Source organism: Gasterosteus aculeatus, chromosome 4 (genome assembly GCF_964276395.1).
Source record: "Gasterosteus aculeatus chromosome 4, fGasAcu3.hap1.1, whole genome shotgun sequence".
Taxonomy (NCBI): Eukaryota; Metazoa; Chordata; class Actinopteri; order Perciformes; family Gasterosteidae; genus Gasterosteus; species Gasterosteus aculeatus.
Genome location: NC_135691.1, coordinates 12,414,204 through 12,438,072, shown reverse-complemented (window position 1 = coordinate 12,438,072; position 23,869 = coordinate 12,414,204). Strand labels below are relative to the sequence as shown.

The 23,869-nt window shown below is 44.2% G+C and overlaps 3 protein-coding genes across 4 annotated transcripts; 2 read left to right on the top strand and 1 right to left on the bottom strand.

Moving 5' to 3' along the window:
• The first annotated feature begins 9,580 nt into the window (after positions 1-9,580).
• On the top strand, positions 9,581-14,676 carry LOC120818365 (uncharacterized). The gene is made up of 7 exons (XM_040175391.2): positions 9,581-9,838; positions 12,336-12,489; positions 12,896-13,039; positions 13,177-13,305; positions 13,382-13,630; positions 13,880-14,005; positions 14,128-14,676. The coding sequence occupies exons 1-7, from the start codon at positions 9,696-9,698 to the stop codon at positions 14,353-14,355; spliced, it is 1,173 nt and encodes a 390-aa protein (XP_040031325.2). The 5' UTR covers positions 9,581-9,695; the 3' UTR covers positions 14,356-14,676.
• A 2,644-nt stretch (positions 14,677-17,320) lies between these two features.
• On the bottom strand, positions 17,321-18,928 carry LOC120818369 (glutamine amidotransferase-like class 1 domain-containing protein 3, mitochondrial). 2 transcript variants are annotated; one of them, XM_040175397.2, is made up of 5 exons: positions 18,788-18,928; positions 18,335-18,447; positions 18,044-18,215; positions 17,736-17,937; positions 17,321-17,655 (listed from the first exon to the last, which is right to left on the bottom strand). In XM_040175397.2, the coding sequence occupies exons 2-5, from the start codon at positions 18,440-18,442 to the stop codon at positions 17,463-17,465; spliced, it is 675 nt and encodes a 224-aa protein (XP_040031331.1). In that variant the 5' UTR covers positions 18,443-18,447; positions 18,788-18,928; the 3' UTR covers positions 17,321-17,462. The 2 variants fall into 2 exon arrangements, with proteins under 2 accessions (XP_040031331.1, XP_040031332.1); XM_040175398.2 differs by having other exon boundaries at positions 18,335-18,566; positions 18,788-18,854.
• A 536-nt stretch (positions 18,929-19,464) lies between these two features.
• LOC120818363 (uncharacterized) lies at positions 19,465-23,378 on the top strand. Its single transcript, XM_040175389.2, has 9 exons — positions 19,465-19,603; positions 19,986-20,099; positions 20,214-21,887; positions 21,980-22,079; positions 22,166-22,314; positions 22,425-22,537; positions 22,632-22,721; positions 22,803-22,925; positions 23,022-23,378. The coding sequence occupies exons 1-9, from the start codon at positions 19,552-19,554 to the stop codon at positions 23,220-23,222; spliced, it is 2,616 nt and encodes an 871-aa protein (XP_040031323.2). The 5' UTR covers positions 19,465-19,551; the 3' UTR covers positions 23,223-23,378.
• Positions 23,379-23,869: the final 491 nt, after the last annotated feature.

Below are 23,869 nucleotides of genomic sequence, written 5' to 3'. Positions count from 1 at the left end.
TATGCTTAAAAAAAGAGACAGACAGACAGTAGGACCCACTCCAGTTGGTTTACGAAGGAAAGGAACCAAGAAAAAACTAAACACCAACTTGTCTGGGGAGAAAACAAATTAACAATGCATAATCAAACTACTGGATAAAACAAAGTAACCATAAATACAAAATATATTTGCAAAGGGGCAAAAACAGCAGTGGCTAGAACTCAGCCATCACCAAATGCCGACATCACTTCCCCGTTCCTGCCACAAAAAAAAAAAAAGCACATGTCACACAAAACTACAAACATCACGGCACCAGTACGGAGCATATCCAAACAAAACTATTAAAAAAAAAACCCCGCTCTACTACAAAAACAAACACCTGGAGATTGCACAGATTGGGTGGGAGCTCTAGGACTAGTCCCCTTAATCGCCCAGTGCTGCACTTTGACCAGCTGTAGTCGTTCCCGAAGTGTGGAGCTGGGGAGACCTGGAACAAACCCTACATTTAAAAGACACCAGGAAGGAATCTGGCCTCACCTGCTCATCAGCCATTAAAGTGGTGTGGCCAAACAGGCAGAGCTCTACCCATCACATATGCAAACGGTTTGACTTGTCTCTTTGTCATGCTGAAGAAACAAAGGAGAAAAGAAAGATGGATGGATGGATGAAGAGGAGAAAGACTGCGGAAAAAAACAAATAGGACAAAGATATTATTTAGGACTGAAATAAAGATTACTCACGGTGATAGTGATGGACCTGGCTAGTCTACTGAAGTGGAACAGATTTATTCCCCAACAATAAAAATCAGACAGTGAAACGGGACTGATGTAGTGTGTTGTGGCCTGGCAGGGAGGAGCAATGTTCAGGGTGATATTAATTCCTAATGGGGGCATTAGAAGTTGAGTTAGTGAAGAATAGGGAGCATTAGTGATTAACTGGCCAAATTAATAACAAGTGCTACATTACAACTTTGCTGGGCTTTAGCAACATATTCTGGTCTGCTTAGTCTCTGATGTTATTATAAGTTAAGATGTGTCACGCAGTGCATAATTACTTAGATGATATCGTAGTGTAGCGACACAAGGCGTGATGGATGGCTGAAGGCAATTCAAATATTGTAAGTTCGCCAGACAACGCCACCCTGGGAATTTCACCCAGGGAATTGTTTTAAATCTTCCAAGGGGGAGGACACGTAATTTAAAACACAATGTAATTTTATTAAATTGACGGTTTAAAAACAGTAAAAACCTCTTCACTGTGGGACAAGCAACGGGGGAACCAATCAGGGCTGAGACTTACGATGATGGATGGTCCAAAGAAAAGGGGACCCAAGGAGCACCATACGTGAAACAACTAAAAGTGAAGCAACTCAAACATGCAAGCCGCCCGCATCCAGTTTAAAACATTGGTGCTCACGTACCATGCTGTGAATGGATCGGGTCCAGCTTACATCCAGGACATGGTCAAACCCTACATCCCAACCCGCACTCTCCGCTCTGCATCTGCAAAACTACTCGTCCCTCCCTCACTGAGAGCAAAACACTCGACTAGGTCTCGACTCTTCGCTGTCCTTGCGCCGAAATGGTGGAACGAGCTCTCTGAAGACACCAGGACCGCAGAGAGCCTTCACATCTTCCGCCGCAAACTAAAGACACACCTCTTCAGACTCTACCTCGACTAAAGACTAACAAATTGTAGCACTTAAATTGTACTTGTAACGTCACTCATCTATAGCAAATTGTAAATTGGCTTATTTGAGGAAATTGCACTTTCTTGTTTCTTGTTCTCCTGAGTTTGTACCCTATGGTTGAATGCACTTATTGTACGTCGCTTTGGATAAAAGCGTCAGCTAAATGACATGTAATGTGATGTAATGTAATGCAAACCATAACATAAGAGCCAATTAGGCCTGTGACACCAATCCACCACCGCAGACTCAGCACCTGAAGGGGGGGGAAGATGAGAGCAACAGGTTTAAAATAAGAAACCAAAACAAAAAGAAAGAAAAGAAAATAATTACATTTAACCAAAAACTATACTAATAAAACACCGACAAACTGCTTAACCAAATCACAAAATAAAGAAAATAACAAATTGACAGACAAACAACAAATAACAAAGGATCCAAACAAATAAGTAAGGCCTGTCTCTCTTACAGTTAAAATGTGTCTTGACCCAGTTAGGAGGCCAAAACAAAGCAAACCCAAACAGGGTAAATACAGCTAAAAGCAAGGCAGACCCAAACGGGGTTACTTTAACCAACAGAGGCAAAGCAGTTTAGCCAAAAGGCAAAGAAACAGGGTTCTTTTTCTAACTTCGTTCGGTGTTTCACTATGGGAATCGCCTCGGCGTGACCAACTAAGGAAGCTCCAATGACACCATGTCTGTCAGTGACAGACAGGTCGAACTGTGCTGGGGCCCCGCCCCCTCAAATTGTCACAGTCGACCGCCCCTCACAAATCATTCTCGTTTTCTTCCCGTGAAGAACTATAGCTCCCTCAGCATATCTTGGCTAGCTTGGATTGCTGCTTAACGGTTCGCAGCCGCATCATTAGGACGCGTCGCCGAACGCAGCTCCTGGCTGTAGTCTGGATTTGCTGGGTAAGTGACTTCATAGAAGTGTATCTGGTTACTACACAGTATTAGGGTAGTGTCCACGTCAAGGCGAACTGTTCTCCCGACGGCTCGGTATTTGATTACCTGTGCCTTCGGTGACTGTGTGTTATCTATTATCTTGGGCTAACGCGTTACGGTGAGCCGGCCGGGTCTCGGTTAGCATTAGTTTGCTAGTCGAGCCGAGTAACCGCTGTTTGGCTAACGTGTCACGACGAACAAACTGTTACGGTGCGAGGTTAGCGGGATTAACCCCCGGTTACCGAAACAATTTACCGTCAAGCTAAGCTAATGCTAGGCTCGGCTAATTGTGGTGTATTCCCCTCTCTTCTCAGTTGCTATGTCGGCCGCTACCCCCGCCAAAGGGTGGGGAGGCTGCATCCCGTCCGTGCCCTGTGTCATTCGGGGCGACCATCTCGGGCAGGGATCCTCATCCGATGTGCATAGTCTGCATGGGCGCTAAACACGCCCAGGCGGATCTGGCGGACCCACAGTCCTGTCTACACTGTGCGCCAATGCCGGAGAAGATTTGGGAGAGACGGCTTAGAGTGGCGGCATCCTCAAAGCAGGACCCGTGCCTGTCTGGAACTGCCCCAAAAGCCTCAACCAGCGCCCACCTGCCGCGGGCTTCTTCGAGCTGGGCGGACATGATGGATGCTGAGTCCCCGGAAATGCCTCCACTTTATGAGGAACTGCTCGAACTGGAGCCGGGTGGTGAGGACGCAGAGGGCGATGCCAACTCTGACCTCCTTGACGTGGACGACATGGAAGAGGAGGAGGATGACTCAACTTTTCCTGTCGAACCACCCAGACCCCCTAGTGCATCTGATGTTGTCCCCCCAGTGGACAACAACCTGTATGAGGTCTGCAAACGGGCCGCGTCAAAATGGGGCATACAATGGCCACCAGCCCAAGATGCTACAGGGGGGGAAAGAGACATCGCCTCTCTTTCCCCGACGGTAAAAGGCTGCCGGCAACCCTACCGCCGTCTGAACAACTTCTGCCAGCCGTGGCCATCTGCATGAAGGAGATGGGCAGGTACTGGTCCAGCCCGTTCAAGAGTAAGCTCCCCACCAAGGGCTACTCTAAACTGGAAGTTGATGGGATGGGAGAGCTGGGCCTAGCAGGCCCACCGGAGGTAGAACCTTCAGTGGCTTACCACCTCCACCCAAACCGCCGCGCTCTCTCAGCTTCCTCTAACATCACCCTGCCTAATAAAACAGAGCGCCTCACCGCCTCTGTTTTGCAGAGAATGTACCGCTATGCGGCACAGTCAGTGTGTTCGCTAAACGAGGTGACTTTGCTGTCTGCGTACCAGGGAGACATCTTAGAGGAGATGGGCAGGCAACTGGACTCTGGGTCACCAAACCCGGCCCTGTGGGATGAGATTTGCGTAGTAAATTATCTCATCCTCCGCTCATCACGCGGTGCGGTGCAGGGCTGCGGCCGTGTAATGTGACTTGCGGTCTCAGGCGAGAGGGCCCTATGGCTGAATCTTTCGGGCCTCAGCGATGTGCAGAAAGCAGAGGTGATGGATGCTGCTTATGACCCAGCTAAGGGTTTGTTTGGCCCTGCTCTTGAAAAGATGAGGGAGGCCAGCACCCCCAGGAAACGAGGGCGAAGCCTTCGACCTCTGTTTGCCCCAAAAGCACATCCCTCGCACCCCGCAGGTGCCCAGGGCTGGTTTTGCAGCTGCAGCTGTGAGAGGAGCACGGGGAGGCGTCAGACCGCACAGACAGGCAGCGAGTCAGCAGACTGTCCAGCAGCCTCGAGTGGAAAACCCCAAACCGTGGGGCAAACACTCCTTTGCAGCCGCTGCAGCAAAGAACCGCCCATCCCACCCCGGGGAGGGGAAGAAGAAGCGCACATCCTAACCGGCCTTGCTTTTCCCTCCCCTCCACCTTCAAAGAAAAGAAGGGAGGTGGAGGTGAGACAACCCCCCTGAGTTTGTATTCCAAATTCCCTGGTGTTTTCCAGTTCTCCAGAGGAGCTTTTGATGTTTCTCCCCCCTCACGTTCAAGGGAGGAAGTATCGGGGGCGGCGGGTAACAGTGTCACCAAGCACTTCTTCCCACCTCAAACAAAGTTATAAAGTTTGTATTCTCGCAGCCAGGCCGAAGGCCGAGGGCGAAATACATGATCAAAACAAATCCATGTCATGCCATGTTTCCTGCAGGATTTAGTAGACAAGGGCAAAGCTTTTTCTACTATTAAAGTATATTTAGCTGCTATCTCAGCCTGTCATTTGGGCTTTGGTGAGAAGACGGTGGGGCAGCACCTTTTAGTATGTCGTTTCATGAAAGGTGCTAGTAGTAGTAGTAGTAAGCTCCCCGTCTCCAGGCCCCTGGTTCCTCTGTGGGATCTATTGGTGGTGTTGGAGGCCCTCTCTCAACACCCGTTTGAGCCGATGGAGGCAGCGGAGATGAAATTTGTTTCACTTAAGACAGCCTTGCTCTTGGCTTTAACCACAGCAAAGCGTGTGAGTGACTTACAGGCTTTATCCATTCGCCCTTCCTGCTTACAGTTTGCTCCAGGGCTCACTAGGGTCTGTATGCGGCCCAACCCGGCTTTTGTGCGTAAGGTGGTGGAGGCAGCGTACAAGTGTCCCACGGTAGAGCTTTCAGCTTTTCACCCTCCTCCGTTTTCCTCCTCAGAGGAACGAAGATTTAACATGTTGTGTCCGGTGCGAGCACTGCATTTGTATGTGAGTAGATCGGCAGGTTTCAGAAAAGCAGATCAGCTGTTCGTGTCCTGGGCCAATTCTCACAAAGGAAAGCCATTGTCACGCCAGAGGCTGTCCCACTGGATTATGGAGGCCATATCTCTAGCCTATAGCTGTAGGGGTTTGCAGCCCCCCCGCCCCCTCCCCCAGGGTTTGAGGGCTCATTCCACGAGGAGTATGGCCACTTCATGGGCCCTGTTCAAGGGGGTTCCAGTGCAGGATATTTGTGCGGCAGCAAGCTGGTCTACACCTCACACTTTTGTAAGGTTTTACAGGCTAGATGTCTCAGGGCCTTCCTTAGCACACGCTGTGCTAGAGGTCAACGCGCCAGAGTCCCTGTGATGGTCATTACCGGGCTAAACAATCTTTGGCTTCGGGAACGGCATGCAATACGGGAGCGGTCTACATCTTCCATAGTGAAACACCGAACAAAGTTAGAGAAAAAACTTTGGGTTACTTAACGTAACCTCGGTTCTTTGATAACAGAGTGAGGTGTTTCACCACACATCCCTCCTTGCATTGACACAGAAAGAAATCGGTCTAGAATGATTTGCGAGGGGCGGTAGACTGTGATAATATGAGGGGGCGAGGCCCCAGCACAGTTCGAGCTATCTGTCACTGACAGACGTGGTGTCATTGGAGCTTCCTTAGTTGGTCACGCCGAGGCGATTCCCATAGGGAAACACCTCACTCTGTTATCAAAGAACCGAGGTTACGTTAAGTAACCCAAAGTTACTTTAACCAAGACAAGGCAAGCAACTTGGCCAAAAGGCAAAGCAAAGCAAACCAGAACAGGGTTAGTTTAACCAAGGTAAGGCAAAGCAGCAGTGGTGTAGCGCTGATGCTCAATGATCCTTGCCCAGCAGAGTACAGTTGCTGCCAACAGCCTACCTGTCACCACACGGCGCAGAGTGAAAGACGCCAGGAGGTGTCGTAACCCCAGCCTCTGGCAAGTGAAATGCAGACAGGGGCTCTGAAGCCGCCTTTATGCCGTATTGTCATGCAGCGATTGGCTGTGATTCAGACCCAGCTGAAAGTTATTAAGACCAATCACTGCATACTGCCACAATCGCAATAGAGGAAAACATACCTATTTTCCGATATAACATTCCACTTCTACATTCCTTTTTGTCCAGCGCAAAACATGTCTATGTAAATGCCGTAAACAGCTGAGGAACCTTGACCCTGCTTAATTAAAGAGCCTTTTCTAGTATTGACGACCTTTGCATCTAAAATGGCCTTCAGTTGCATCAGTCTGCATGCCAAAACATTCCTCTTTGGAGGACACGTACGCCTCACGCTTTCTCTGGTCGCTTCATGCATTCTTATGGGGTGCACACAAATCAACTTTTAATACGTTCAAAATATAATTAATGTGAGTGAAATAAATGATACATTAATCTTTGTGATGTGAAACTTCTCTTTATGGATTTGCATGAAAGTCTTTTCTTGTCTTACTAGTCAGAGCAGTTTAATACAAGCAATTCTGTTGAACGAGTCCCAGGAGCTGTAGCCCACTTATTCAGTACATTGTTTGCGTTTGTGTTTGTGTCAACGCATGGGGATGTGTGGGAATGCAAGCTTCTACGTATGCGACCCTGTGAGTCACGATCCTTTGGGTTAAACCACGTTTGGACACCCTAATGCATTGTTACACTGTGACAAATGTTCCCCAGAGATCACATTGTCACTCTCGCAGTCACCCATTGTCATGCAACTCAGACACACACCAGTCTCTTTGTAAAGAGACAGCAATGAACTCAGTCACTGAACCTGCAACAATCGGTCAAATTCAGTCATTGGCCCTGGTCGAGTTGGTCAAGCCATTGCCTCTTGAGTCTTAACAGGTGAAGCAAATGTTTGGGTTTAAGTGGCCATGCAAAGGATCCAAGCGCTAAAGCGATCAATTTGGTACAATCCAGTTAAGATGAATAGACTTAATCCAGGAGAACTATCCACCTCAGTCGTCCTCACTGCATGGGACCCTCTCCATTAGTCTCCAAAATCTTCTGTTCAACTAAAAATCAATCCCCCAATGGAGCGCCAGCCCATTTGTCGTTGACTTGACAGAAGCTTGGGTCAATAGAGGCACTGCATTGCTACTCCCTCATTGAGCCTCTCAGCAAGGCCTCTGCTTGGCACAGCAATACTGACTGCCATCCATGATCGATGGTCCAGGCATGTGAATGGGATCAGTGGAGCCAGTCAGAGCGACTGACACGTTGTTACTTCGCTCTCTCTCTCATCTCATGGTGGTGCAGCAGATGGTAAGATGGTAAGACAGAAATTTGGATTCTGCCCTGTGGATACCACAGATAACGAGACTCAATCTTTTATTATTTCCTCCAATGCTCCAAGGCCAGAAGTAGTTGGAATAGTTATGTTTTAACTATTCTTTCATCTATTTCACTGCATATCAAAGTACCAGGTGGTTCAGACAATCAACGTGGGTCGGAGGGATCGACGCTACCACGGCGGACATTGAGTGCATCAGGTGGAGAGTAGCATGCAGCCATACCAGTGAGCTTCTAGGACTCAGAGCACTAAAATGAGCACTGGACGGACACCGTGGGGGCGAATACAGTTGCTGCCGACAGCCTACCTGTCACCACACAGGGCAGCGTGAAAGACACCAGGATGTGTCGTAACCCCAGCGACACCCATTTATACCACATTGTCATGCAGTGATTGGCTGTGGTCCAGACCCAGCTGAAAGTTATTAGGACCAATCACTGCATATTGCCACACTACATTCTGTAAAGGTTGTCCCCCTCAAGATAAATCACTTTGAGGATCCCTAACTATTCACCATTGTTAAGTCCAAATTAGAATTTGTCCAATGTTGTACTTTATGATAATTGTCTTCCAAGCTAAATACACTCCCATGAGCCTCGGCTGCACCTTGTGTTGAATGCTAATTGGCAAATAGTACCCTGCTAAAGTGCTGAGCTAAGACGGTGAACTTGTGAAATATGGTATGTGTTAAACATCAGGAGTTAGCTTTGTCATTCCGACCATCGCTGAGTTCAATCTGGCATGCTGACATACTTTATATGACATAGACAATCCATACGATCTGCAAACTGCCTACTAATTTAACAATAAAGTATGCCATTACCAGCAGACTGCTCATACTGAAGTGAACTCAATCAATATTCACTATTCTGAATCACATCACGAGACCCGTCCAACCTATCATTAACTGAAAATGTATTTACTTTAAACAGTATTAAAGTAATATTTTTCCAGTGTTACTTTAAGGCAAATTACTATAATTATATATGCTAGTGTAAAATATGTTTTCCACAGCACATTATATATGTAAGCTTAATCGTACCTTGACTGAGTATCTATACAGCCTTTTCAACTTTTAAGTCAACATTTTTGCCAACCCACATTCATTTCTCCATTCAATGCATCTCCATTCAGGGTTAAAATGTTTTGAAGTATGTATACATCACAGCTGTTTTTAAACAAATCAGCCATATTTAAATTATATCTCTTTCTGTTTAATCTTACTACACAGAAAATTATCTGGTTCCAGAAAAATTGATGACAAGTTTTAATGATAAGGAGAGTTGTTCCTATTTCTTAACTGGAAGTGAATCTCTTGAACTTAAATGTTCCAGCAGACGATGGTTGCCAAATCAATTTCCTTAGCATTAACAAAAGACAGCTTACCCTCCGTAATGTGAATATAATTACAAAATGCTTTTAATATACTTGATTGCCCCTTGGATGAACATGGGATTCCCTCATTAACCTGCTGCAGCCCACTTCCCTTAATACCAATAATGAGCAGAGTATGCAATCATCCCGACCCTATTATTATTTGTCATGAATAAATGTATGTGTCACTATTATTATCAATTACATGTTCTGCAAGTATGCATATCTATGCAGCTCCCCTGGTATTAGCTCTTTCTTCAATTGCTCATTTAAAAACACAAGACAGCTTGGCTAACAGGCCACAGTCTCCTTCCTAACACGCGAACATTCACAGAAAAGCAGGCACACTTCCTAAACACAGAGAAGTTTCCATGATTTAGGAAGTTATGTGAAAAAAACTCCCCATCAACTGTGTAAACAAATAACGAACAATCAGTACAATACGTACAGCACATTTATTCATTGTGGAATTTTTGCAATTGACCACAGCGGGACAGACTTTCCTCCAGACAAGCTGAAACTGTTGTGACAAGTCACTTCCTATTCTCATAGCTTTGCATCATGGGGCTAAAGGTCTCAACTACTTCCTCTTTTGTTACGTATCTATAGCAACACTCTCTACTTCGCACCACATCCTCAGTAGACACACTTTGTCCCGTGTCTAGAGCAGCGTTCTAATTTTCTACCTTACAATTTTTTGCATTTCAACGATCATGGATGGAAATTTGTCGTCTTTGTTGTCTTCTTCATCATTATCCTCCTCGGGAGCAACAGGAACAGGGGAAGAAAACTCACCACAGAAGGACAGCAGCCTCCCCCCGAGTCATCGGGATCACAAATCAACTGAAGAATTATGGTACGTACGGTTCACTTTTCTCGATTACGGGGTGAACGCAAAAACAGGAACACATTATAGTGCAATCTATAACAATATAATACAACGAATCCACCAACCTAGTAATCAACATCTCGCTGACTGAGTGTGAACAGATGTTAATCATCACACACTAAGTATAAGGTGGTGTTTGTTACAGTGTGGTATTTTACAGAGATTCCTGCAATAATCAAGCTTGTGTGATCTGGCCATCCTCTGTAATGTCTTACATTCTAGAAACAGGAACACAACTCAGATGAATTCTATTTCCTGTTCGATGAGAGGAGGAATTAAGAGTGACTGTGGAGTTTCCCATGACGTCATGAAGATGTAGCATAATTAGCCATTAACCTGGAACTAGCTTTGTACGTCATTATCTCTTCTTTCATGACTCTTAACGTGGGCACACTTAGTCGTGACCAAACTACCTAAAAAAATGATTAGTGTGCCTTAAAATAACCATATTGAAATAGTGAAACAGCACACTTCTCTCGTCTGTAAGAGGCCAGAGACACATCAACTGTGATATTTCTCAGTTTAGCCACCAGCAAAAAGGAAAGATAATATCTCTCTCCGTATCATGTGCCATGAAAGTGAATTATCATTTTGCTGCTGGAAGCAGTGGAATTTTGGTGTCCTTCCACGGCGGGATACAATTGAAAACTTGCAACTGGGTCACAGGCAGTGTGTATCGGCCGTCAGGGACGCTGAAAGAGAAGAGGCTCGGATCAGTGGTGTGGTCCCAACAGGATGGTTGAATACACAGAGCGGACTTGGCAAGGCAGGCCGGGCATGGTTATGATTATGAGCATTTTTTACTCGTACTGGCCACAATTTATGTGTTTTAGTTCAGCTTCTGACTCCATCCTACACTTCCCAAATTGCAACTGTAGTTTCTGCGTGAATAATTCTCCCATGAGAGTCAATAAAGTTCCTTCCCTAAAGGCTGTTCCCGCCGCGTTGAACCTGATGGCACAGAGTGCACATTTGGACAAATTATTTCACTTTGAGTTAACTTTTCGATTAGGTCCTTTTTGATTATCCAATGAGACTATCTGGGATCAAGGTAATCCTGAATCCGGAAAGTCATCTTTTCTGGAAAAATCCCCAGGTTCTGATCGAATTGCCATTGCGACCTTATCCAGGGGCTTTTACAAGTTTTTAAGTTTACGGTAAAAGCCCCGAAGTATGACGTCGCTTTCTAACATTTTGACCATGCATACACGTCCACACAGAAGACTATTGACGAATCATATTGCATCTTCTTCCAGGGACACATCTATCATATTTACTGACTATATTGAATTATGTCAACAAAGCCCTTCCCAGAAACAGTTGTACAACCAAATGTCCCTACAGCAAAGTAAAAGACATTTCTTGATAACATCTTGTTTCAGAGAAAGTGCTTTACCCTTAAAGCGAGGTTACTTTGACCTTTAGCGGAACGCAGCAGCTTGGCCAATGTCCCCTCAACCCATACTAACAAGTCCAGTCCTCAGCAAGGCAACTTCTCCAAAATCAGCATGGTTTTCTTCTGAATTGTAATTACCTTCTTTAATCTTCATTTAAACTTCAGGTTAGAACTAGTATGCTTATGCCTACACGCACCTAACCACAACAAAGTCTAAACTGCCCTCTGATACGTGATTTGCGATATCTCAAAGGCCTATGTGGATTGTAAACTGTGAAATTTGGTGATACAAAGCTTTCATAAAACATGAGTTTCTTTTCAGGAATACATAACTCGAAAAAATACCGTTTAGGCGTCAAATAGACATGTAACTTCCCATTTGTACTTCCCTCAATAAAACGTCTCTCTAAACTTGTGCAACACCGGTTTTCACGTAGCAGGACATTGTGCGTTAGCGGTGGAAAGTACATGTGTGCGATGGAGTTTAGCCTTGAAGGTGATCGTGGGTCTTTGCCAGTTGTGATTCTTTGTAGTACTGAACTCTCTGAGGTCACATCGGTCCTTCTTTGTGTGAAGAAGCCCTGGGGGCTACAGTCACAGTTGTGTGTCCGTCCATAGCAGACAGATCCCCTGGGCTTGTAATCTCTACATCTCTCAGTTACACAAGACCTCAGGGCTGGAGGAAAGGAAACTAGTGCAAATAGTTAAATGGCAGCTTTTTCAGGGGTCATCCCCCATGTTGTTTCCAGGGCTAAAAATATGCAAAGATATCTAATAGTAACCACAGATTTCCGACTGGTTGGATGCAGCGAAATGCACCACCCTGCGCGTGTGTTTCTGAGTTTCTTCGGTGCATAATGTGACTACGCGCATGCGTGTGCGTGGGTGTGCATAATAGCTCCGAATCAATTCCCTGTAAGTGCACTCTACGCGAGTGGGTGTTCAAAAGTACTCTGAGGTTCTTTTGTGCGCACGTGTGTTTGCTTATTAATGGAAATCTTCTTCTAATGTTCATCATCATGACTTTATTTATGGATCATTTTCTCTGTGTGTCGGTGTGTGATCCAGGGCAGAGGACGTGGGTCCCGTGGGTGGCAGCAGGCTGCTGTCCGCCGAGGAGCAGGTCACTCTGATCACTGAGAGTATGATCGTCACCTCCACTGACCAGGAGAAACTGCTGCTGCTCAACAAGAACACCGAGCTACGCCGAGTCAACAAAGAGGTACAACGGCACTTTAAACCCGTGCAGATTCTCTTCAAGACCACATTTGAATGGCCGATGTAGCCAATTACATTGAGTGCTCTCTGAAAACCAGAGGAGGATTGTGGGCGTTGTGTGAAAACTCCTGTCAATCCGTGAAGAATTGTCGTTACACTTACCTTTGCTTCTTGATTGTAATCAAGTGCTGCTTAATAAAAAGAGAAAGAGGGAAATAACGTATGATTCTCTCCTATAATGCAAACTGTGAAGTGTTTTGCGTCGCGTCTCACCTCACCAACCTCACTCGACTTCCTGATGCCCATGTTGTGAAATGATGGCTGCTACGTTGGCTGCTGTAGAGGCCGTGGCGCCGATAATAATGTGATGATGATGAGGATAATGTGATGATGATGATGGTGTGCTACAGCTGATGAAGCTCAATGCGGACTGGGACCACATGTACCGGAACGCCACGCTGGGTTTCCAGCACAGACTGGAGGAGTTGGAGCTGGAGAACGCTGCCGTCAAACAGCTCAACAGCAGACTGCTGCTCAGGGTCGAGCACCAGCAGGTAAACACACAACGGTACTTCAAAGGTAGATGTAGAGGACACGGGTGTAATAGCCCAACGTTGAGTTACGGCTTTGGAGGTATTGATGGTGGAAGATAATAGATGTGTTTTACGTGCTGCTGTGTTTGGGATTGCAGAGTGCAAAGGAGTACTATGAGCAGGAGTTGATGCGTGAGCTGAAGAAGAACCAGGAGCTGTATGAATACATCCGATTGATGGAAAGTAGGGGGCACCACCCGGACAGAGACCACATACCTGCCAAACAGGTAATTGTACCTTTCAGTAGAAAGTTCTTTCACGTGTAAAGACTTGTTAATCATTTTCGTTATATCTTAACTACAGGGCAGTTTTGCTTCAGCGATTCGCGGCCCTGTAACTGGGCCCACCACTAATCCTCCAGTGGGTCCCGACCTGTCACCCGGTCGCGTTTCTGGATACAACCCCTCACCTTCCCTTTTCCCAGCTTCTTCCAGCCTAGAGACAGGGCGGGCGAGAAAAAGCCCAAGCAGAAGTACCCCACTGGGGGAACCGGGAGACTCACAGCGAGAGGTGCAGGATCTCAAACAGCAGCTTGAGGCACTGCACTGTCAGGTAAGATGCTCTTTTCAGCACGGCATCAAAAGATTTTTCTATTTCTGATGTGATGAGAGCAAAACTGGAGTCAGCTCACTGTTGCCAGGGAAGGATTTGCTAAATACTTAAACTTGAATTAGAGGGTAAAGTGCGCCACCAAGTGGTGGCTTGGTGCGGTTCCTCGCAGGAAAAATAAGAAGCGTCTGCGTATTAAAAGATGGGTCTTTGATTTTGGATCACTGCCATGTCAATGACTTTTGTCGGCAGACCCAGATATATGAAGCAGAATATCAAACAGAGCATAGCGACCACAAACACACACTTCAGGAGAACCGGCGGTTGAGGAAGAAGAGGGAGGAGACGCGCCAACAGGTCGCACTACTACAAGAGCAGGTTGTTGTTTTATAGTACACATTTTTAAAAATACACACTGCATTCTTGAGGTGTGTCTTTTTTCATGGAGTTTGCTCTGTTGTTTCTTTAAATAACTTTACTGGTTATGTCCCTTCTTGCAGCTCAAGGTCTATGAGGACGACTTCCGACGGGAGCGGTCGGACAAACAGATGTTGCAGCGGCTGTTGATGAAGAAAACGCCTCCACACAAGGACCCTGAACTCATCCACCGCTGCAATAATGAGCAGCAGCCACCAGAAGGAGACAAGAGGACACAAAGTGGAGATAAAAGAAAACAGCACCATCCACTCTGCCCAAAGCACCCAAACAGGGACAAAGACTCAGACTGAGGGACGCAGATAAGCTCAACGAGGTCGAAACTCAATTTTGTTTATGGAACTAGCAGGAATAACACGAGAAAATCTAAGGGCAAATCATTCTTTTGTCCTTTTAGGGTTCTGCTTTCTATTCTTCATAATAAATACATTGTTGTTTCACCGTAATACAAAACATTTGTCGATTTTACTACCAGTATATCAAAATATTTTTAACATAATTGTTTTAATATATCAATTTCTAATACACTGTAATATGTTTGTTTACTCTGACTTTGATGACTATAAAACACGGAAAACTATAAATATATTAAAAATAATGATAATAACTCAAAATAAGTGGTGGTTTGATACTGCTTCAACCTCTCTGTGTGAGGAGGTTTTCCGTTTTTTTCCATCACCACTTTAGTTATATGTTCCTTATGTCGTACACTACTTAGAAGTCCACAAAATAAATGCTTCTCAAATGACTCGCCTCAATAAATCAACAAACAGCCTAGACCACAATAAAAGTCAGTGCCATCAGAATGTCAGACAATGAAGCATTGATCTGATCTGAAACTATTGCCACAAATGATCACACAACAAAGGGCATCTTTCTTGTGTGATCATATGTGGCAATAAAGTAATTATAAATGTTGGGCTTTCCCTTCCGTAAATTAGTCTCTCAGCTTCCTCAAAGAATTCCATAAAAAATTCCCTAACCAGCTTTTCGGGTTGAAGTACACAACAAGGAGACAATTGTATGAAGCAAGTCTTTCACAAGTCATCTATTGTTCAACGTTCACGTGTTTAAATGAAGTCTTGAAGGACATCACTCGTCAGCAGAAAGGACACTAGATGAACCAACGAGGAATCTGAGAGATTCCTGTGAGTCACTGTGACGCAGTTTTAAACTTCTTGTCCGCACACAGACAATGATCTGTGTCCTCACACATGGTCTCGCATGTATCTTTCTCCTTTCCTCTCAAGAAATCAAAATGAGTAATACACAGTAAGGTACTGTACAAAAGCTTTTGTAGAAGAAGGAGGTCAAAGGATTTTTATTTTGAGTGACTTTTTTATTGAGTGAATAAGGGTCTGAATATATTCCAACATGTCAAGTGAATTTTAAAATTTAACCCTGTTTGAATTGATCGTCTATCCTATAACATATAGATGTCATAGTATTCGTCGGTAGACACATAGTCATCACAGGTAATAGTTAATTTCCATCCATTCAAGCATGTGTATACTTATCACCTCCACCCAGTTGTGCAATATTAGCTTCTCATAAGCTAATAAACAAAAAAACGACTTGTTTTTCAGTTGGTACGCTTATTTCCCCAACATCGGAGACAGTTGTGTGTATTCCAAAGGCTTTATAACCTTAGCGCAAAACTAAAAGGCATGAATAAGGGAATCTCTCAGAGGGCCACATTTGAAACATTTAATGAACATACATTTTCATTTGATAGTTTCTCAATGTAGCAAAGCAAGGATCTTAATTCCATTTGTGTGTCATTGCTCTCAGCTTCGATAGGAATATTGTATGCAGTGCAATTAAACAAAAGCTTTTTTTTCTTATTAGATCCACTCTGCAGTAGCCTTGAATCATGGGCCCGACTCACTCACAGGCTTAGCCGTTTATCAAGTCTTTATTCAAAACAGAGTTATGCTTTTTCAACATTTTCTTATACTTGACATTAATATATTTTTATGAGATATTTTTTATGAGATAGGGTGAGGACGTTGTCATTTTCAAGAATTTGGCCTTGATTTACAACAAAATAAAGTATGATTTTGTCCCTTTCGTGACATTTTATAATCTATCATCATCTATGCGATGCAATAAACACATACTGTATGTTTGCAGTGTTCTCATATTGAAACAGAAAACGAGATGAAAAAGGCTAAAACTGAACATAAATAATAACTAAATAAATAATATCTGAACCAAAAATGATAATAACTCAACGGAATATTTGCCATCAATGTGAAAGGAGTTTGGATTTACCCTTTCTTGAGTTCCGTTACCAGAGTTTCCTGGTGCAACATGATATCAGCCCAGATGGAGATAATACAATACAAGCACGTAGCAACCAAAACTAAACTTCCCTGTTACTTTAGTCAATAAATATGTACATTACTGTATAGGATTGCACAGTAATGGAAAGTCTGTGTGGATCATCAGTCACGGGTTTTACCCTTCATGAATATAAATTAATAAACTGTAAGCTGCTGACAAAGGAAGAGGAGTTTCTGACAAGTGCTCTGTGCAGTATCCAATGCTTACCACAGAGGAGCTTGTCAGCATCCAGAGTTAAGACCTAAGACAAGAACACACACCGGTAAGTTGATATCCAAACCTCAATGCAAAAGTTTGAGTTACTGACAAGTGTAGTCACTTTGTGTGAGATGCACTAACAATGATACTATGTAGGGTATTTGACTTATTTACATACGATTCTATCCTTTTAATTTCTAAAAATTCACAACATTTATGTATTTCTTTTTGTTACGACCAAAGACCAAATTTGGACTTCGTTGTGTTGTATAAACTGTAAAGTTGTAATCCTCTCTAATCCAATCTGTCAAAAAAAACATGGAGTGTTTAAGTGTGGATTTCTATATTTGATCCCTTTGATGTGGCTTTCAGAATATGAATAGTTCTGTACCAATGTTTTGCTTTTTATTGTTTGTTTTATGTTTAAACTTTATACAAGATTTCACTAAGGAATAAAAGTTACTAGAAGCAACAACTACTACACTTAGCCCATTTCTAAGATCGTGCACGGTTGCTATAGAAAAGTCTAGGTATCTAAATCCACTCCAAATGGGTTTGTGGTTTAATGCTTCTGCTCATCAAACAGAGAGATGTCACTTCAAGCTTTAGAATGGGCAATGTCTTAACCAGTGAAGTCGTTAAAAGAAACAAAATATAGATTATATGGAGGTGATTATCCTAAGGTATTGGTCTTTCAAATGAAGAAATGCAAAATTGGAATTTAAAGTAGGTTTATTGAAAACATCAAAGCAACACAGTAGAAAAGTCACCTAACTTAATGCAAGACAACATGGGTGTGCAGAAACAAAAATGAGTTTAAGTGAATACAAACATCCAGTACATAATGGGAGACTTCTTAAGCCAGTTTCAGTGTCTCTTTGACCATGACTCCAATTCCATCAAAAACCTTATGAATGGGAGCTTTGCACATGAATGCAGAGGTAGTGACCAGTTTATTTTTGACATCAACGTGTGCTTTCTCCACTTCCGTGTTGACGTGTTTGCAGCCCATCTCCTTCATGGCGCATGCGGTCTGAGCGTAGGGCCACCTAACGGTGAAAAGAGAAGGAAAGTCAAAACTGTGCTTTTATACTATGTACACGAATTATGTGAAAACGGTTTTACACACATGTCACACTCTTTGTCCGCTCCCACAGTGAGTTCACAGCCAGGCAGGACTTTGGCAGCGAGGACCGAGGCGATGCAGCACATTCCCAGTGGCTTTCCGGCTTTATGGAAAGCCTTGATGATCTTCTCCAACTGAGGCTGGATGGTGAACGCCTTGTTCTTCACTGCCCAGTCACTCAGGTTCTTCGCCACACCAAAGCCCCCTAAAATATGAGCACACAGGATTCATTAGGAGGATCGCAATTTTTGAGGGAAGAAAAACAAAAAGGGAGAATATTTGGAATTCATTAATGGCAGGTTCAGCCAAACCTGGGATGATGACAGCATCAAATGCAGACACATCCAACTTGGCCAGATCGGCCACATCACCCCTGGCGATGCGGGCACTCTCCTGCAGGACGTTTCTTTTCTCCTCTGTAGGTTTACCCTCACAATGGTTCACTACATGCATCTGATCGGAATTTGGAGCGAACATCTGCACCTGAAATGAAGCATGGCAGACTTATTTACTATGCTAAGGACAAGGGTTATTCTTATTAGGACTGAGTGACAGAAATGTGACAATATAACAGCAATAAGTCAAGACTGATCTTTTCTTACTTTGGCTCCAGCTCGACTCAAATGCACGAGGACAGCGGAGGCCTCATGGATCTCTGTGCCGTCGTAGACTCCACAACCGGAGAGAATAACTGCAACGCGCTTCGACATGGCTTCTATAGAACCAATAAAACGTTGTTTACCGATCAGATATGCTCCTGCACCACCCGTTGCTCTTGGTTACACAAATGAGTCAGGTGACAGGAGTGACTACTGCTGCCAGGAAACTGGATACCTAAACACAGTTACAGGAAGATGTTGGCGTATGCATATTGAATAAATATAAAATAATACAGGCAGTTTAAGAATTTTCCATTTCCCTCATGCTTCTCTGCACTTAATCAAAACAATGCTAACTAAAATCAACATGTTTGTTAGTTAATTTTAGTTAGCTGTAGGTTAGGAGAAAGCATCCGTTATGTTAAGCGAAGTGAAGAGAGTGTAGCTAGATCTTACCTTGTAGTTCTGCGGTGGGTCGCTTTGCTGCCAGTGGTCGAGCTCTTCAGCCGAGGTGTGCCGTATGAGATCAGAAGCAGACACTTTATAGTCCTGCCCGCCCCTCTGGCTCCGCCCACTACCTCCTTAAGGTAACACCGGCTAGATGGCGTGGTCATTGGAGGAGAAAATGCTGAATCATTGCTGAATGATTGCTCTTTGTAATTTGGTATTTAATGAACAACATGTTTAGATAAATATATTTATATATAAATATATATATGTGTGTGTCTGTGTCTGTGTGTGTGTGATGTATAGTCATTTGAGAACAATTTTCTTGATAAAATATCTAGATAATCCATAATGTAATGTATTACTATACTAAAAACATAAACTGAAAATTGCAAAACAGATGCTTCACTCTTCACGTGCTTATCTGCATTTCAGAGTACAGTTGGAGGAGAATTGATCATGTTGAAAGATTCGCATTTGGATCATACAAATAACAAAACAAACAAATAATGTTGCTATTTAGCCTTTATTAAGATCAAGACACGTTGAGACAGTATAACGTCTCAAAACGACGAGGCTCTCAATGAAACTCGCTACATTATTCTCGGGGTGATGTTTGGTGTCGGCTCTCATCCCTCCTGTCGGACCCGTCTCGGGTTTTCCCTCAACGTGAGCAAGTGGGCGTGGCTCAGTGCGCCTCGCGCGCCGCAGACACCGCGCGCCGCAGAGGACTATAAGGTTCAGCATCACGTATCGCGGACTCATTTCCGACTATGGCTCAACACTCACTGCATGGGTCCATAGGCATACTGGGAATCTCAGGCGGTAAGCATTGAATTGCATAGTGACTTTGCGACAGTTGTTGGCTGCGTGATCTTGGGTTTTTACACATTCTCAAAGTGTACTGCGTACTTTTTTAAAAACATAGGATGTGTAGCGAAACACTAATATAAGATTATTATGAGTCCTCGAATGTCATTAAATACGTTGTGTAATAAAAAAAATAAAGTTTTTACTCTAAATAACAAATTGCCGTTTTCAGCACGAGATAAACTGAGACCTTTAGGAGCGCTATTTTAAGAAATCCACTTTGTAAAACCTCATACCCAATAGTTATCTGATAATAATAAGCTCTTCTATTGAGGGGGCAAGATAATATATATTTTTTCGTATTCATTTCCGATACGTTTTTCCTTCTGACCCACAGGTTCCCTCCTGCTTTTGGTGAACGGCTATGGCAGCTCACCTGAAAAAGAACTCATCCCCTATACAGCACTGGGGATTTTGCTAATAGTCATTGCAGTCCTCTTGGCTTATGCAGGTTGGATTGATGAATGCCTATCACAAGATTGAATTCATTCATTTGTATTATTGTTAGATTAGCATTTGTTTGTAAAACTCATAATGGTCTCCTGTGTTTTCACCTGTTTCTCAGGTATCTCTCGCAGTCTGTCCCACGCCCAGCTGTTTTCATCTCTGTGTCTGACTGTCTCTGCCCTGTGGTTGGGTTCGGGTCTGGTGTACATCCTGGTGGGGCAGGCGGTGCTGCAGCGTGCAGAGCTTAGATCCGCTCTGGTCCCCGGCCTGGCAGCATTCACCTTAGCGCTGCTAATTATAGGCTTTGTAGCAGTTATAGTAAAGAAAGCAGTTCTATTTCTCTTAGCAGTCGGCATAAGTTTGGCAAGTGCGCATCAAATTGCCGGTTTGTCAGCTCCAGGTTTTGGTCAGTCTGCAACAGCTGCAAACTACCTTCTGGTCTGTGTGGTGGGTGTTTACTTTGGTTCTGGACGTCTGCTGTACGGCATCACTCACGGTAAATTGGAGCTTCCTGGAACGGGCTTGAGGAGAAAAGCCCAGCTGAAAACCGAGCAGAACCGAGGGTGTGATGATGCAGTGTCAGTGTGTCTGGTGATGAACTTGCTTTCCGCCTCGGTCTTAGCCTGTCCTTTGTTAGGCGTGGTCCCTCAGCTTTCAACCGGTCACGTGCCCTGGCTGTGGACAGCGGGGGTCTTCCAGCTTGGCATGTGTGTCCTCCTCTACCGGGCCATGGACACACTGGCTGCCACGTTTTACGGCTTCACTGCTCTTTTGAGATTTGCAGAGGGCTACAGCGCTCTCTTATCACCCATGGTTCAGCCTTTCTCCCCCGTTCCCTTTCCCGTTGTCTTCTCTGTGCTTTTCTTCATCCTGGCTCTGTTCCATTGTCAAAAGAGTTTGCTGGAGGGGATCTACCCATTGTTCTTTACAGCATATTGTATCGCAATCGCAGCCCAGCCTCGAGGTTTCTTTCAAGGAGGCACCCAGGGTGTTCAGGGAGCAATATTTGTCTTTACTGCCGGCATGCTTTTCATTACCACATTCAATATGGTTTCCGCGACAATGATCCCTACAGGCCGGAAATATTTCAAGACTTTAGTGACTAGGATAAAGAGTCTTACTCTCAGGGCCAATGATAAAGATCTACATGTACCTCACCTGGGCTACTCCAAGTATGCCGATGCAGAGGTGTTGGGCCACGCCTGTAATGTGCTGGCTGCTTTTGCAGTAACAGCCACAGTTGATGACCTGCATCCTCTGTCTGTGCTGGTTCTGCCCTGGGTAGTGATTGCTGGAGGAGCACTCCAGCTGCTCTGTGGTTCAGTAGCCTTTGCACGAGGTAAAACTTTTGAGAGCACAGTTTTCATCGTGTATGGGATGATGTGGACAGTGTGGGGTTTGACGCGATACGGCGGTTTTTACGGTGAAACCCGAAGCTTTCAAGTGGCTGTCGGGATCATCAGCTTCATGCTGTTTAATTGTCTAGTGACCATTGCAGCGCTGTTTCTAAGTGTCACTTGGTTTATTTACGCCCTCACCTTCCAGCTCATCCTCATTAGCTTCCTGTTAGACGCAGTAGGTGCGCTGCCTTATGGTTACGACATAGGCGTCACAATAATTTTCGGTCTGGTCAGTTTTTACAGTTTCCTGGCGCACCTTTTTAACAGCACCTTCGAGTCACCGCAAATACCGTTAGGAAAACCTCTAGTCAAGCTGAGTGGGGTTGGAGGAGGCACAGAGATCTGTCCGCATGTACCCGGCCGCAAAGCCACATCCGTCCAGCAGATTGCAGGTGAGTTCATGTTAAAAAATGAAATGTTGATTTTTCAAAATGCACAGCTTTTACATACTTAATATGAGTGTTATTTTTCTTTTTACCTGCAGAAATCATGAAAAACGGTGGCATATGTGGGATGCCTACTGACACCGTCTACGTGCTGGTTGCAGCCTGCAACAGGCCAGACGCAGTTGTCAAAGCATTCAAGTGAGTGTACATTTTCATATGAGTGCAATGATCTGCATTCTTCTGATATGATGATCGGACTCCCTTATTGTTGTACTTGAGTACAGGGTGAAGAAGCAGGCGCAGGACCGCCCAATGTCCATGTGGATCTCCTCCATCAAACAGCTGGAGCCAGTACGACATCTGCTGAGCCCTCTGCTCCTTGACTTCATGGAGGCCGCATGGCCCTCCTCCATCAGCATGGTTATACCCAGAGGTAGGTGTGCATTTATGGATTCATATCTGGGTAACATTTTGTGTCCGTGTTACTTTATTTTCCGTGAATGGGGTTTTATGAGTATCCTATTGATTGCTTGCCTTTCGCAGGCCCATGGATGGACACCTTTGGTTTAGGAGATGCTGCCAAACACATCGGGACTCCACAAAGTATTGCAATCAGATACCCAGACTGTGCTGTGGCCACACATCTCATTAATATGGTAAGGGCTGTGGAATTGAATTCTTAAGGTGTCTGAAGTGAACAAAGCTACTCATCAGGTTCATTTGTAAGTTTAAGAAACTTTGTTCCTGCAGGTGGGCCCCATTGCCGTAACCTCAGCCAACCCTTCGGGTGAGGCAGACACAACTCACCACAACCAAGTTTTTGCCAAGCTGGGAAAAAAGGTGAGAACACAGTTTCAAATTAAATAAATACTGGAGGCACTGTTCTTTGCAGCAAACTGGATATGCCTTTTGCTCGGTTAGGTGGATGGAGTGTTATGTGATGGACCCTCCCCTGAGAATATTGCATCTACTGTGGTTGACTGCACTAAGATTGAAACGGGGCATATAGGTTTCTTCAGAGTGGGTCTCATTCCCAAATCTAAGGTAACATTCCTTGTTGTTCTATTCATCCTGGAAACACAGTTTCAGTTCAGTGAATGCTTATGCGAAAACTGCTGCCTTTGTTTTTGTGCTTTGAAGGTTCTTCAGATCTTTGAGGATGTTCAGAAGCGGCACATAGGTGGGCAGATAAATCCTGCTTTTGAAAATGATCTGCATCCGTCAGATACACAAAGAGACGCAAGTTCAAGAGAAGATGAGACAGTCGAGTCAGGAAGTGAAAACTCAGCAATCTCCACGGTTTCACCGGAACAGAGTCCAGACCTTGGAAACGGGTCATAATATCAATACACTGCTTTCAAATGCTGCCAAATGTAACAAAAATTTGGGACAATTACTGGGTCGTTGATTAAGGAGGTCTCAGGTTCCACTACACAGGGACAACCTATCAATGTGTTCTTTCGCTGCTGTTTCATGGTGAATAAATTGATATTTTTACTATGTGTTAATCCGTGCGTATGTTGCCTACATAAACGCATAGTACAAGTGCAAATGAGCTTTATTCCAAAAGGGAGCCTTATCATTTTAGGCACATGTGTAGTATATCATATAGTCCAGACAAATCTAAAGCCCAAATTTATGCAATGAATATAAATTAATATGACAGCAACATAAAGGTAATGATGGTAAAGGCGCATCCAATAAAAAAGTGGTGGCAGCAAGATGATAGGCTAACAATATATTTGTGCCGTTTTTGCTATTGATAAGAGCAGCAGAAGCAAGACAGCCAATATCATGATTGACACCCCAAACAATGACAGCAAGGACGTTATCTGTACACTTAATGGCAAATGTAGGAAAAATAAAGAGAAAACAAGCCAACCCATGCAAAAGCATTGTCTTCCTTCCCAAGAGCTTCATCAGCAGTCTGCGGAATACTGAATTAGATAATTAAAAACAACAAAGACAAAGAACATTTTTTAAAATAG